At 42.2% G+C, this 15,029-nt stretch overlaps 1 protein-coding gene and 1 long non-coding RNA gene across 4 annotated transcripts in view; one reads left to right on the top strand and one right to left on the bottom strand.

Moving 5' to 3' along the window:
• Positions 1–15,029, bottom strand: part of LOC117145598 — a 96,060-nt gene that overhangs the window by 64,454 nt on the left and 16,577 nt on the right. The window contains exon 2 of one of the 3 annotated variants that reach the window (XM_033311312.1): positions 7,964–8,422. In XM_033311312.1, the coding sequence (XP_033167203.1) occupies positions 7,964–8,004 (41 nt within the window). In that variant the 5' untranslated portion in view covers positions 8,005–8,422. Of the gene's footprint in view, positions 1–4,586; positions 4,716–7,963; positions 8,423–15,029 lie in introns of those variants that run through there. The other 2 variants (XM_033311314.1, XM_033311311.1) reach the window with 2 other exon arrangements.
• On the top strand, positions 901–6,403 carry LOC117145599. Its single transcript, XR_004459729.1, has 2 exons — positions 901–1,273; positions 5,290–6,403. It is a non-coding gene; the product is annotated as an uncharacterized LOC117145599 (long non-coding RNA).

The raw sequence follows: 15,029 nt of genomic DNA, 5'->3' as shown, positions 1-15,029 counted from the left end.
GTCACGACGGAACAAAATCTCCGGAGAAAGTCGAAAACTTTAAAAGGGAGGTGTCATCTGAAATGCCAGGGAATGATTTTGAACATGGAAAACAACAGTTTCAATCAGGTCATGTACCTAATAAATGTATATGTATGTATAAATTCCTTGAAACAGCCACTTAAACTATCAAAATGTAAGCTCAATATACAATGTAAATTAAAACAGATTCTATTAATAATCAGTACTTCCCAAAAGTTTCACTAATATTAAGTTTATTCCCAATTTAAATAGTTTATATCTATATACCGAATTATTATTAATCGTTGGTCTTTTTCCAAAAATGTATATTAAACTTTAAATATTTTCTAACCATTCCCGAAATCTGTAAAATCCATGACCCTCCTGCCTAATATCCTGCCGCCTGCTGCGGAAATGGAACGTCGGAGGCGATCTCCGGCTGCGCCCAGTGGTCGAAGTCGCGGAAGGAAATGGGAAGGGGTTTTACGACTACGGGATTCAAAGGTACCTCCTGGGACCTGAGAGTGCTACGCTCTGAATGCAATTACCGAAAAAAAACAGAGACACTTTTTTGGTCAAAATGTGAAGCGTCCCTAATATTCCGGGAAAAGTGAAAGTGCTGCAGCCCCTGTTTATGGCAGCCATATAAATTGCAATTTTCAGCGTTCTCTATTTTTTGCTGTTGTTGTTACAACGCACTATATCGAACGGGTTGGGATGGGCATATGGGTCTGTGATCCGTATCTGCGGATATGTATGTATGTATACTGGATGCCACATGCCGACAGGCAGCACAAATATTTGCCATCGTAAAGCAATCTGCCTCAGCTGCCCGGAGTCTCTAAACAGGCTGTCTGTTATGACAATTGATTCCGCGCCGTCTTGCAGTGCAATGCGATGCATTATAACAGTTCCCCAGTTGACCATCTCGGGAGTGGATGGGAGTGTCCAGAGTCGTAAAAATTATGGAAACCGAATGCGAATCCCGGGCACTTGATGGCGGCGCATGGCGGCCATTCGAATGGATCAACGAACCCGAAAATAACAGATGCAGATATGCAGCGATAAGGTCGAACAATTATCAATTGCGATTGCTTCATTCGAATCGCAATGGAGCCTCCGTTTTGGGGCTGTTTCTCCCGCCTCCAACTCGTCAAACTGGTTACCTGATGCAACTTGGCCTGCCGCTGGGCATAAATTGCAATTTACGGTAAGCGGCTCGGCTTTGGCTAAATAATTCCCTATCGCCGGAGGGAAGGAACGGGTTTCGGCAGTAAGTTAATATATTTTATTCGCCTTATTACTGGAAAAACGAGTGACTTTCTTGCACGCAGCACTCACATATTCGCGAGAGCATTAGTTTCATAATTAATTATCGCGTAGATGGTTTAAAAACTCGTTAAACTAATTTTCTTGAGTGAAGTGAGTTCTACAGTAGCCGCTTATACAGGCAGCCATTTTTAGTTGCGATTATTAGTTTCTATTTATGGCTGACATATTAATTAAGACGATCTACAAATTAAATCTAAAATGTGTTCTTATCTTTATCACTCAGATTTACACAGAGAGAAAGGCTTAGCAAATCAAAATAATGCAGATATATGTATATCTAATTTTCCTATTATATACGTACTTATATATGACTTTTTAACAATATTGCAGTTAACTTTAAAATATTTGTAAAGTTTTCTTTTGATCGGATTCGTTTCGGAACATATTGGATAGAAGTAACAAATATTCCTACTCCTTACACAGTCATTTCGCCAAACATCCTGGTTTAGTGTATTGCTAATTCAGCCTTTATCAAGCATCGCGTGTGGCCTGAACCCAAAACCAGTTTCATTTCCCCCGTTCGACCTGCAGCACGTTCACATTCCAACCACCCATTTGCCCACTGTAAAGTGCCCACTGTGCGCATGTGCGGGATTTCGCGTTACCACGACCCATGGGAAATTGCTCGCTTTTCCACAGCCAAAGAAAATTCTGGCACATGACGACACACCGAAAGTTCTCCATAGAATCCACACCATATGGCAATGGCAGCGATGCGCACATGTGGCCTTTGAATATTTGAACTTATCTGTGTCTGCCCGCGAGTATCTGTATCTGAGTGTGTGTTTCTCTGGCTGTCTGAAAGGAGTTGAATGCAACGCGGTGGCCACATCACATCATGGCGACCCAGTCATCGACTTCATCATCTTAGGGGTTATGGCAAGGAAACTTTTTAGCGGAGTCGGTGTATTGGGGAGGGCGAAATGCAGCTCGTGGATTTCCCAGTTGCTGGATCACTTCCTTTTATACTCCCGATAAGCAGCAGCTCAGAAAAATGTCAACTTTCATCAGGCGACGTCTGTCAGCCAATCAGTCCGTCATAATTTTCCCTCCACTGAGCTTTTCCTCGCTGCTTAGCTAGATTAAACTAATGCAAATACTTTCGAAACTAAATAAAGTCAATGCGAGGGAAAATATTTTGGTCGCTGCCAAAGAATATATTTCTCTTATCGTTTCAATTACTGAGTACTCATATTACTAATCACTGATTTAATATTCGGAACTTAGAGATTTCAGTCTTATCAATACAAAAATTCGATTATGTCGCCTTAATTTTATGTTGAAGTCACCCATTTTGATATATATGTTCTTACTTATAATTTGTTTTTTTTTTCTTCACCCTGATAAGCTACAATTTGTTCAAATAATACGACGTCATAAAAGTCAATTTAGTCATCTTTATCATAGACAGCTTTAATTAATATTTTTTATTTTTGAAAAAAGTCTGATAAGATACTTTTTTACTTTACTTTGACTTGCATACAAAGACAAGTAAATTAATTTAATGTTCAACAAAATATGGAACACTTATAACCGTTTAAACAGTTTGGCTCGTACTAAGAGTTATTAGATAATGGCCGCACGAATTTTCATTAAGTAGCAACATGCTATAACATATTTTTAGTTTTGTAATTGCTAGAGTCACTCTGAAAAATTGTAAAGTAAGTTAAATAGACCGAAGAGGTTCTTAACCGTAAACTTAACCGATTTACGCTGGGCAGATCAGCATTAGTTGCAGCATTAATTTAATGGCCGATAAATGGAATCGGTGAGCTCGGGCGCTCGGCAAATGGCCAAGAACACGTAACGGAAATCTGAAGTCCGCCCCCCTCGCTTTCCTTAGTTTATCGGCGCGTGCTTTGCTTACAGCACATTTGAAAAGTCCCCAGTTGAAGTGGGGCCTTGGAGACCAATTTATATATATCTAAGAAGGAGGTTGGCTCCGAACTTAGTACGAAACACGAACTATGTGGGCGTTCCGGCCGGTTGAGTTGGCCAAGAGAGGAGGTATGCGACTCAGGCCCATCCCAAGGAATTTGCAGCTCCTTTCTCCACTTCCGACGAACGTGATTTTCAATGTCGTTTCCCTTTTGTTGTCGCTGAACGGAAAATTATGATGCGAAACGAAAATGCGATGGGAGCGAGTACGAATAAGAGTTGCGAATGGAACCGAAGGTGTATCTGAGGGGGTAAAAAGGGGCTGCCAAGAAATGTTAAAAGCAAAATAGGAAAAACAAAAAGAAATCGCAATGGTCGAACAATGATGATGATATCTACACGGGAAGAAAATCCTTTTAAAATAAAATCACTATGATCCGTGAATCTAACCGCTTCCAGATTTATTTAATTTACGAACTAAACAAAATGTTATCATTTTAATTTATGTATATTGGAAATTATTCTGCGATGTGGCTTTTACTATAAAGGGCTATTTATTATCAACTTTTTTATTTTTCAAAGTTTAATTTTCCTTGCTTCGAAGGAGAGGCATTGAAAGTGGAAGAACTCAAGGAAATCAAAGAATATAAAATAGAGGGGCAAACAACAAAGAGCTGCAGGCAGAATGCCAGAACCAGAAACGAAAACTAAAGCTGAAACGCTTTTAAACATTTCTGAGATACTCACGCAGGCAGAGATACAGATACACACGCACACTGGCAGCGGCAAGTATTTGAAGTCTCCTAGCCTCGACTTTTTCGTTTTTTCCTCGTCGTTTAAATATTTCATTTTGTCAAAAAAGAATGGAGCAAGGAATGCACCGAAAAAACCAAGAGACGGGAAGAAATGGGGAAACGAGAGCAGCTGCCAAAGCTTTTAGGTAAATTAAATAATTTTTTCTCCTCTGCTGTCATTTTAGACGCAATCGGAATGGAAAACTGCTGGGGCAGCACGAATAGTTTAGTTTATTTTAGCCAGAGCTCAAGAACGACAGCAGGAGCAATCCATCAAAAAACTACAGAAGCATTTTTGCTTAATTTATGACTTAATAAACCCAGTATCTTTCGCCGCGGGATGTCCATGTTAATCAGATATTCTCGGCGCAGCAGCTCCAAGACAGGTCGATTGAAATATGGCCGCAGCGGAAATGCTAAATGGCATTAGGCCTGGGTCTGGTATGGAAATGCATCCACATACCCATTCCCTTTCCTTATCCCCTCCGCCGATTACCAATTACCAATTACCATTCCCGGCATTGCATGCTCACCGGATAATGTCAATCAGCGAACATTCTTCATTTTTGTTTACTCACTCACCTTGGGGCGTACTCCATGCTTGTGGTCTCTTGTTTGTTTTCAAATTTCCTGCCTGCTGGCCATTTTATTTATTCAAGGAGCGAGACTATTTTATACCCGATCGCAGACTACTTCAGGGAGTTAAAAGCCGGTACCGCGCACTTCGAGTGGAGATTGGCTTTCAAATAAACAGTATTTCAGCTCGCTGGAGCTTGGCAGCTGCATCTTGGCTCGGCCAACGTGAAATCGATTGGCCAGGCCGCGTTTGATTCGGCCCGAACAATCAGGGGCCATTAATCATAATTGGCAAGCAATTTGCCCGGGCCATTGAAATCGGCTCCACAACCGCTAGGCACAAATGCATTGGCCACAGAGTGCTCTTAATTGAGATAAGAAATTTATTCCGGCCTTGTTCTGACTGCAATACGAAATTAATTGGTTCCGATTGGAATTGAGCGCAGTCAGAAATTTTATAATTATTAATTTAAAAATAAAATTTAGTGATAGGCTTGATCAATCGCTACTCTATGTAAATAAGGCGATTTGTTGAATCGAATAGTCTAATAAGACACTATGACCTGTTAAAATAAATAATATTACTTTTAAGCATGCAGAACATATAACACATTTTCTGATACATAGTTAACTGATTAAGTACACCTTTAATAATAACTTATGAAATCCACATTATTTTAATGCAGTATCTCACTCCCTTCCCCTTTAGGCCATAAATCCTCGTCGATGTCTCCATTTTCGTGTACATCCATTGGGCGGCCATTACAACCACAATTGACACAGTGATTTACGGCAATAAAAATTATTCACCTGCACAACCAGCCAACACACACATGCGAATCGGAGGACAACACACCTGGGGAGGAGGCGAAGTGGAGGAGTTGGGACCGCAGGCGACGCTTTGTCATAAAAAATAAAACGAAATTGTCGTCATTTTTATGACTCCCTACCGTGGGCCCGGTTAAGATTGAGATTCCAGCTTTTCGGGCAGTGGGAAGTCGTATTTTAGGCAGCTCCTTAAAAAGTCACTTGAACGGAAAACGCAATGTAAGCCCATACCCATTGGTGACTAAGGAAATACAGAAGCCGGTGAACGGTAAAGCTTCTGGGGCTTTGTGGACTTTTCTTTTAATGAGCTGTCAGAATTATCATAAAGCAATTAAACGCATTTCACACTCATAACCGTAGGCAAGTATTCAATCCACACGCACTGCCACGCCCCCAAAAACGATTCGACCGCCCCTCCGGCGAGCCGTGTCTTTGCCACTGACACTAATTGGTTGCTTTATGGCCCAGTTAAATCGTAAAACTCAAATTTTATGCTTTGTCACTGAAACGATTATGACGTCCGTTGCTCGTCCTCGTCGTCGTCCTCCCAAGATCCCTCGATTCTGCCGTCAATCCGGGAATCCCGTCAAGTGGCTTCATCTCCGGCGTTCGTTGCCATAATGCCCCTTGATTTATGTCTCTGCCCGAGTTATTTGCGCCAATTTACAGATTGATTTCGGTCTTAAGATTTTACTGTCCCCTGTTTATTCATCGCCTTTTGCACCTACTTAATTTGCCTCTGCTTCTGGACCTATGCTTTATTGCTGTTACCAAGTTGTGGAATCACTGGGTACCAAATCTTTCGTATTTTTTCGTCGGGCTAAAACAAAACCAGTTTGCATTTCAGGGTATGGACCGATTTGAACCCATCAAAATTAAGGAGCGTATTAAAATTTCAGATAAACAAATCCTGAAATGTATTTATTAATTATTAATTTAACTTAATTTATGCTTTGCAAATAAATAAAAGTAATGTGACTTTAAGCACAGCTTAACTACAGTTTGTGTTGAATAAAGTTTTTATCTCTGCAGCAAATTAATAAATTTATCGTGATTTGATGATTTAGGTAACACAAAAAACAATTTCTCCAACTCTTGAAGGTCGTGCATAAATTTGACCCCACCATTCGGTGTTCGCTCTATTCAAATGTGCGAAGTAAACAAAAAAATATAAGAAACGAAAATAAATGTTTGTGTTCGGCTTCAATGTGTAGGAGCATTGTTTCAACAACAAACAATGCGATATATTTAAACGATTCCACATGCTGGTGTGACTATATGGGTGTATTTTCCGATCGGATTGATTTGTTTATGTGGGTGAAGGCGCGAAACTGTGACGAATGGAACGGCAATCGGGAATGGAAATGATAATTAACCACACCTTATCTCAAATTGCTGCCCTCGATTAAATGCTCCTTTCGTTCGCCCTTGCCCCTGGTAATGATCATTATAATTTCACCTATAATTCAATGAGATCGAAATGTATTCTGATTAAGGTGATCTTGAATAAAATCCAACTGCAGTGGAGACACGAACCACAAGGACGCACTTCCAATTGGGAAGGAAACCCATTGGCGCAGACTTTGTTCAACATTGTTGTTGAGCCGTGCGATTGCCTCAATCATTCTTATCAGCAAAAAGCAGAGCTGTGCCATTGTTTGATATTTTGCCACCCACAATGCATTCAACTTTGTTGCCAAGTGAGCGAAAAACTTATTATATTTCGCCCGCACAATCCTCTCAAAAAATGAATGCAAGCCCAAAAAAAAAGCGAGAAAAAGAACAGGACGAGTGGCAAAAGCTGGTAAAGCAGCAAAAATCGTAAAAAAGAAAATTGCATTTCCCCAAAGCAGCGAAACTTGCGCAGGACTTTTGAGATTCTATTAAATTCTAACAAGATTTCAAGCTGTGTGGCGGGGGAAAGAGGAAGAGCAGCGTGGCAGCTGTCACGGGGAAGCACAGAGAGTGCAGAAGGAGGAAAAAAAACGTTGGGGCATATCAACGCGCCAAAAAGAAAAACAAAAAGAGCGAGGCAGAATGTCTCAAAGAGCGACACGTGAACAGGTGCAGTAGTAAAAATAAGCAAAGAGAGTTGGAAAGAGTATTGGCTAAGAGCGCCCGCTCACCAATACATAGACAACTTAAGAGAGGCATGATAAGAGAACCGCACGCACACCACCGCAAAATCCAATTGGAAGAGAGCGACTGCTTGAGTGTGTTGGTAAGCAAGAGAGCGGCTGATTTTGTATGTTTTGGAATTCAGTTGCGGTTCGAAAATATTTTTGGGAAAATATTAAAAATTATTGGCAAGCTGAGACAATACTCAATACAATGCTATGCCTAAGAATTCGTAGCTTTTATAATTTTTTTTAAATTTTAAAATTAACATTTCATTTTTTAAATATTTCTCCAATTAAGCCAACTGGTTTCCAACTCTAGCGGCGACATTCACCTTTTGGTTTGCGTGCCGACTAAGTCCGAGGAGTGCTGCGCATCCTTTTTGAGCCTTAGTATACCCATCTCACTCTTAGCCACCCCTAAATACCGTTACTTACCCTGGGCAACTTCCTTCGTCCGGCGGCCTTTGTTTCTGCATTTCTTTTTTGTCTGGGCGACGACGCAGTCGCAGAAACTCCCTAGAAATTCCTCCGCCCCCTCGCTCGCTCACAATCCTGTTTTTTTGGGCCTCTGGTTTTTCGGGGCCCCGAGTTTCGGTCGCTCACGTCGCAAGAACTTCACAACAGACGACGTCGCAGGTGAGTGGCGAGCAGAGCAGCATGGAGCGAGCATGGCCGCTGTGGAATACCGGACTGCCGTAGGTACGAGCGCGAGCGAGAGAGGCGAAGAGCACGCTCTCTTTCACATCCATGATGGCTGCCGCTGTCTCGCCTCTTCTTCTTTATTTTCAGCTCGGCCATCATGGGGCTCCATTAAATCCACTGCCTCTTCGCCGGGAATACGAATTGCCGACATTTTCGATTCCGCCGACGGCATTTTGTTGGGCATTTTTGAGGCTGAAAAGAAATGATAATGTTGATTTTATTTAATTATAGAAAGAAATTGTATCTATAACTTACAAACGAAACTGGTGTTCTTGGGAAAAATAATAGCATATACGAGGACGGCAATTAAGACTTTTATCTTGTGCATAAATATTTACGTTACTAAAATCTTAAAAAACAAAATATCTTTATATAAGCTCAATTATAAGGCTGTTTTATTTGATTTAATTTTTTAGATTGCGTACAAGGTAAAATTACTTAAAATGTATTACTGTAATCCGAATAAGTACATTCGATACATCTTTATTCTTTTCCACTTTCAACTTTAAACTTGAGTCGAATCCAATTTAAAATAAATCAGCATTTAGTTTTAATGGCAGACCGAAACACATTAGCAAAACTATTTCTTTGAGATGGCAGTAAACAGAGAGACGAGGACCCTTGCCGGAATCAAAAGTGTCCAATGAGATTTCCATCGCTGTCAAACAAAGGCAACGACGCCTCGTTGACATTTGCCAATAAAAATAAATAAAATACCATTTGTTCAGGAATCCGACATCGTCCCCACATTTCCCTGGCCCAAGTTTCCTAGACTTTTGGCCACGCTCACCGGCGGCAACTAAAAATAAATGCCGCCTTTTAGTCGAGGCGATCAGGGAACACTTTTGGGGGGCGTGAGGCGGCTCCCAAGGGGGAGTAGTAGGTGTGGGTGGGGAGTGTGTGTGCGTTGCGCATTTTAATACAATTTAATGCCCCATCATGCGCCACCTCGACCTCCACCACGGGTAAATTCCCTAGTACACCCGTCAACAATCGAACGCGATAGCATCAAGCTTGGACCTGGAGCTGGAATTGGGATCGAGATTGCCTGGATTCCTGGGCCTGCCCAGAAACCGAGTTTCAGCCGCACTAGCAAAGCCTTATTTTTATTGGAAATCGTTTATCCCAATAGAAAAGTCCTAGCAGAGACGTGCCTTTGGTTGAGAAACAGGCCACGGAGAAGTGAGATACAGTGGATTTATACACACAGTTTGACCAACTAAATCATTTTTCCATTTAACATTCTGGCATAAATTAAAAATTATTATTGGAAATTGGTAAAATGAGACTATGAAAATATTATATTAATACCATAAATAATCAGAAGTACCATAACTTTAACATACCATATAATAGGAATTACACAGAGGTTAAATGAAATTATACTATACTACCCACCCGCTGCTAAATCAAATTTTTATGTATTAACAATGACCTAAGAAATGTCGTCACACGTGGACTTTTGTATTATTAATGCTTTCTTTAGAAGTTTCTAAATTAATTTATAAGGAAATAACAACTTCGGCTCTAGAAACAATGCGAAATGGTTTTAAGCTAATTAAGTTTCCCCCCAATCCGTGCCACTGTGTAGAGTAGAAGGCATTTAACGCCCCCAACTCTCTTTTGTTTTTGGCCTGTCATTTGAGTCACAAACGGCGGAATTAGTTTTCCGTTTCGTTGGCATTTCAGATGCCGGGCATTATTCCGGACCCATCCTCCCTCGCATTGACATACGTCCCCATCCCAACGATTTCGATTCCCCGTACCCATCTTCTCATCATTATGCGCTTCAGAGCTTTTCGGGATTTTCTACTTCATTGCTATTATCGGAGCCCAGTGAATGGCAGTGTGTTGGATGGGGTTATGCCGGTCTCATCTGAAATCACACTAATTTGGCTCGGGACTAGCACCGCCCACCGCCCACCGAGGCGTATGTAGTTGTCGTTGGCCCGATTTTATGATGATGAGTTCAGAGTTCGGGCACGTTGTGCATTAATCGCATCACTTTATGTGGAGCTAGAGCTGTCCTGACACTTGGCAACCCGGTTTCCAGCTGGGCAAAGAGTTCGATCCACGTCGGATTCCCAGGGATTCCATAATGTCCTCACATAACAGCGATAGGCCGTAAAAAAAAGAGGTCAAGCCAACACGACCCTGGAACAGATTTCAGACGAAAACGAGAGCAGTTCGATCAAATTTATTACTGCCGACTGACCTTCGCAAACCGGCAGTCGGGATTCAGGATTCAAATTTCATATTTCACGGCCTTAACTGGAGCGACAGGATTCCCTCGCTCGCTCGCTCGCTCAGGGCCAATAAAAGTATTAATGACCATAACAAACGTCTTTGTGCCGCAGTTGCAGTGGTTGCCCCTCGAGGTCGTTTATCCCGCTGCGTATTTGGTGCGCGCAACTCGTTCGGGATAACATAACAGCCTGAAACTATCCGCACTCCTTCGCTCCTACACATTATCGATGCTAGTTCCTAAGGCCCTTCTCATACCCTTTGGTGCACAGAAAAAAACGTTTCTCATCTGTTATATCCTATTATACATTTAAAGGAAATTTACTCGTTACATGGATGTCCCCTTCTTAAGATAATCAAGAACTATGATATATATACTGTACTGTATGAACGTAAAGCAGTTTAAAATTAAACATTTGTATCCAACGTATTTAAACTGGGTTCTGTTCCTAAATTTCTGTATTTTTTCTCTGTGTGGCCTGCTCAGTTTTTCTGTAACGTATCGAATATGTTTCTCGATTCAGTCGCTGGGGCTCATAACGGACCTTGAGTTATGCGAGGCTGGGGCCCGAGATAAACCCGTTCTTTCTCCCTCGCTCCCGACTTGAACTCATTTAATCCATGAAATGGGAAGGCTTTAAGTCGCTGCTCGCTGGTTAGAAATTCTATTTTATGCTTGGGTTCCCATCGCCATCTCCATCTCCAGCTCCAGCTACATCGGCATGGCCGTTGCCATCGTCTGCCAGCGATTCAGCCAGCCAAATGGCGATGGCATCTTGCCATGCAATTTGAGCCGGGGGCGTGGATGTGGCCATGGATGTGGATGTGCCCGCCGGTGGGTGTGGCTATGGAGCCCCTTGGATCCTTCTTGCTCGCCTGAATCGCGCTGGGTTTCTAAGTTTTTTCGCAAACGATTTTATGCATGCGCTACACCGCGCGAAGTTACCATTGATATCTTAAAATTTATAGCAAACATATTATGAATTATTTCTGAAGCGATTCCTCAGATAAACAGAACTTTCTCTCTCTCGTTCTTAATAAATCATTGTACTAAGAACAAATGAAAAGGTAATTTAAAGGATCCTTCTTCCCTACTGTTTGCCGAGTTAATTCCAGTGTATTTGTAATTTAAGCCAGAGAACCAAATGTGAAAAACTGAAAAAGGGCAAAAAATGTGATGTAAAGGAGAAAACAAGAAAAGAAAGGCGAAAAAATAAAAGCTGCTTCTCGACGACGACATAAAACTTGCAAAATAAGTTTCGCATGTTTCAGCCAACTCAGGTAAGGCAAAAAGGGGCCAAAAGCAAAAGGGCGGTCGTGGATTTGCCAAAGGGCAGATGATGAAGGGGCGGCAAAGGGCTTTCGGTGCCTTGAATATGCAGCAAATATTCTTCAAACGGCTCTGACGTCGGCTCCGTTTTATATGCGCAGTGCTCAGAGGGCGGAATGGGGTCCACCCTCCTTAACAGCTCACTCCCTGGCTTTCACCTTTTTTCCCCCCATCCCATGCACACATCCAGGTAAATGAAAAGATGGTCGACGGTGAGCCAAAGGGGGCGAAACACGAAATGTACTCCAATTTAATCAAGAATTCTATTCTGTAAATTACTTGCACAAAAACTGGAGGCGACGGAAGGTCGAGTGGGGCGAAATGTGGGCTGGGAAACAGACCAACCGCCTTCTCTTCACAGCGCGAATTTCCATTTCATGTTACAGGAGCGTAAGAAGAAATGGAATTACCTGTAGTTGGATCCGTCAAGCTTAAGTGAGAAGGGGAGGCATTCCTACAGAAAAAAATGAAGTACATTACTCGAATGGATCTTAGTCATTCTGAGCTTAGAATTTACATTTTGTAAATTCCCAACCCCAGCTATTGTTAGAATCTTGTTCATTTACCTTTAAATAGAAAATAAACAACTTTGATTTTCTTTACAAACCAAAGTGTTCAATATGATTTCTCCCCAAAAATCTATTTTGTATAACAAAAATGTAAATTTAAACAACGTTTTCTCTCAGCTAAACTGACCATAATAAATACTAAACTAATGTTCATAATCAGCTTGATAATTGGAGATGTCTTTGGGATTTCCATTAAATGAACGTGAACACAAGCGTCAAAGATTAAAATTTGGGATAGAGTTTGGGGCAAACTAAGCGCTTTAAAATCAATTCCACAGCCCGCTTTTCGTTGCCCTCAAAAAACACTTTCCCCCAAAACATAGCTCCCCATCCAAACCTGTAAAAATATGCCTGCTCCCCGATTCTCGAGATGCATAAATTGATATTCGAATACTTATGCATTCAGTCCTCCGCCTCTTAACGACTCAAGCACAAGGCGGACCCATACAAATAACGCAGGCACAAGATGAAGTCACAAGGGAAAACGCGGCCAGAAAAAGATGGATGGGTATGGGGATGAATGGCCGGCGTTGTTATTGAAATAAATTATTATAAATAAATACGCCAGTCGAATTTATGAAGTCGTAGTTGTCGGCTATGACGTTATGGTGTTTTCTTTCCACGAGCTCTGTCCGTTGCGCTGTCCGTTTTGTTTGTCCGTTGAGGGGAATCCAGTGCCATTATTTTTGTTTATGCCCGCCGGTGGAGAGGCTCGGTCCAAAAACAACGTGGAGCGCCGTTAAAACAAACAGCTTATTGCGCCAAAGCCAAAGGGAGTTGATGTTGGACGATGATGAATAACGGTCAGTTCGAGTACGAAATACATATACATATACATACATAGAAGTCTGGGGCGCCAATGGCTGACATTGATAACTGAAGAGGTTGGATGGAGCGGGCCGACTTTTGAATTTGTTTATCTTTCGTTTGTCAACATCATGTCGATTTCAGTCCGTAGCCAGCTTGTTTATTTGTTTGCCTTCAATGTCTGTAAACATTGCGTTGCCAATTGAATTCGTTTCAATTTATTTACTGCACAAGAAATGAAAGGAAACTTTGTTTGCGCCAGGGGCGTGGAGCCGAACTTTATGGCAGGGCTAAATAAAAAAGGGAGGCGGAGCAGGAGGTGACAGTTCAATTAGAAAGCGGCATAGGCCGAATGCCTAAACACATTCTATCCGAACGAGAATGGCCAGCTACTGCTGTTGCCTTGGCCAAGAGCCTTTGGATTTCGTGGTGACAGGACGGGGGATATTAATTGCGAGACAGGGGAGACAGAGCTGGGCAATCATTCGGTCCCCCACTTTTTATGGCACAGAGATTCAAATAGTTTTGAACTTTTCGCATCTTTCAGGATTCTTGATGCTGAGCCAAAACTAGAAACTCCCATAAGAAAGTTTACGATGCGAACAGAGCGCATATGTAAATACACAGTGGCGAATCGGAGAATATGCTCCAAGGGGACCCGGTCCTCAATTAAAGGCCTCTTAATTGCCAAGACCATTGGGGAAACTCGGCGAGTTTCCAGCAAATTTACTTGAAATTTAATCAGCACTGGCAGTGGGGAGAGCACGACATCTTGACAAGTGATTTTTGTTTGAGGAATGGGCGATCCGAATGCCCTCGCTTTATTTGAACCACAGAGTTGGTGACCAGGAGGTTTGTGATTTTAATATGACCCGGTCCTCGATATTGAGTTTTTCGCAGTGCAACATTGCAAAGGGCTCGCTTTCGTTGGCAACATTTCGCCACGCTTCCTTGGCAGCTGGAATTGCTTTGCCCAATAATTCGCGGCGAAATTCGCTTGGCTCCAACAGTGCTGTCAGCGATCTGTGGCTTTTACGAGGTCCTCTTCCTGCCCGATTCCCCCCGATTTAGCCAACATATCCCTGCGCCAGTCCTTGTTCGCGTTTTAAGCGTCGTGGCAACAAAACTGGAAATGCAACCAGCGCGAAATTGCTGCAGCAGCAGCCCCACCAGCAGCAGCAGCAAGAAGCCAGCTCGGGAGTGGCTAGAACATCGGCTTGGAACGGAACGGAGGACACGGATGAGTTGCAGCGGGAACTCAACCAGAGGCGCCAGTTGGCTAAGCGCATATAAAAAAGTTTAGCTGGTTTAAGGTGGGGCTCCAATGAAATCATTTACAGCTGCAGCCAAAGGAGCTGCCGAACCCAGTGATGAGTTTAAGCTTGACACTGGACAACAAAATCTGAGAAGCAAACAGTTTAAGAGTAAGAAACAATTGAATTAAAATTTTTCAGCTAGCTCAACCCATTGGCCGAACTTTCTTGGCCAATATAATTCCGAACTGATTTTAACAGATTATCCAGAATTTCACTATATCTGTAAACCCACACTTGTTAAATAGTGCCAAGCACACTGGCAAATCAATAGCAAAAATAAAACCAAGATAGGGGACAAGCCGGAGATCTGCGGGTTGAAGGAGAGTTAGATGTCGTTGACAAAACAGGAAGACATACATAAATATATGTGTGTGCATTGGGCATGGGCGGTGGAGGGTGGGCGTGGCATTTGTCGTGACTCGGTGACTTATTACTTTTCATGCTGCTCTCGTTTCTTTTGCGCCGGAGCTTGTTGGATGCTGTCAAATGAAGTCGTAAAAAGATTGGGCAAAAAACTTTTTTGTGGGCCACTC

The sequence above is a fragment of the Drosophila mauritiana genome, chromosome 3R (assembly GCF_004382145.1).
Source record: "Drosophila mauritiana strain mau12 chromosome 3R, ASM438214v1, whole genome shotgun sequence".
NCBI classification, from domain to species: Eukaryota; Metazoa; Arthropoda; class Insecta; order Diptera; family Drosophilidae; genus Drosophila; species Drosophila mauritiana.
The sequence above is the reverse complement of the archived record's forward strand: the minus strand, read 5'-3'. Positions and strand labels throughout refer to the sequence as shown.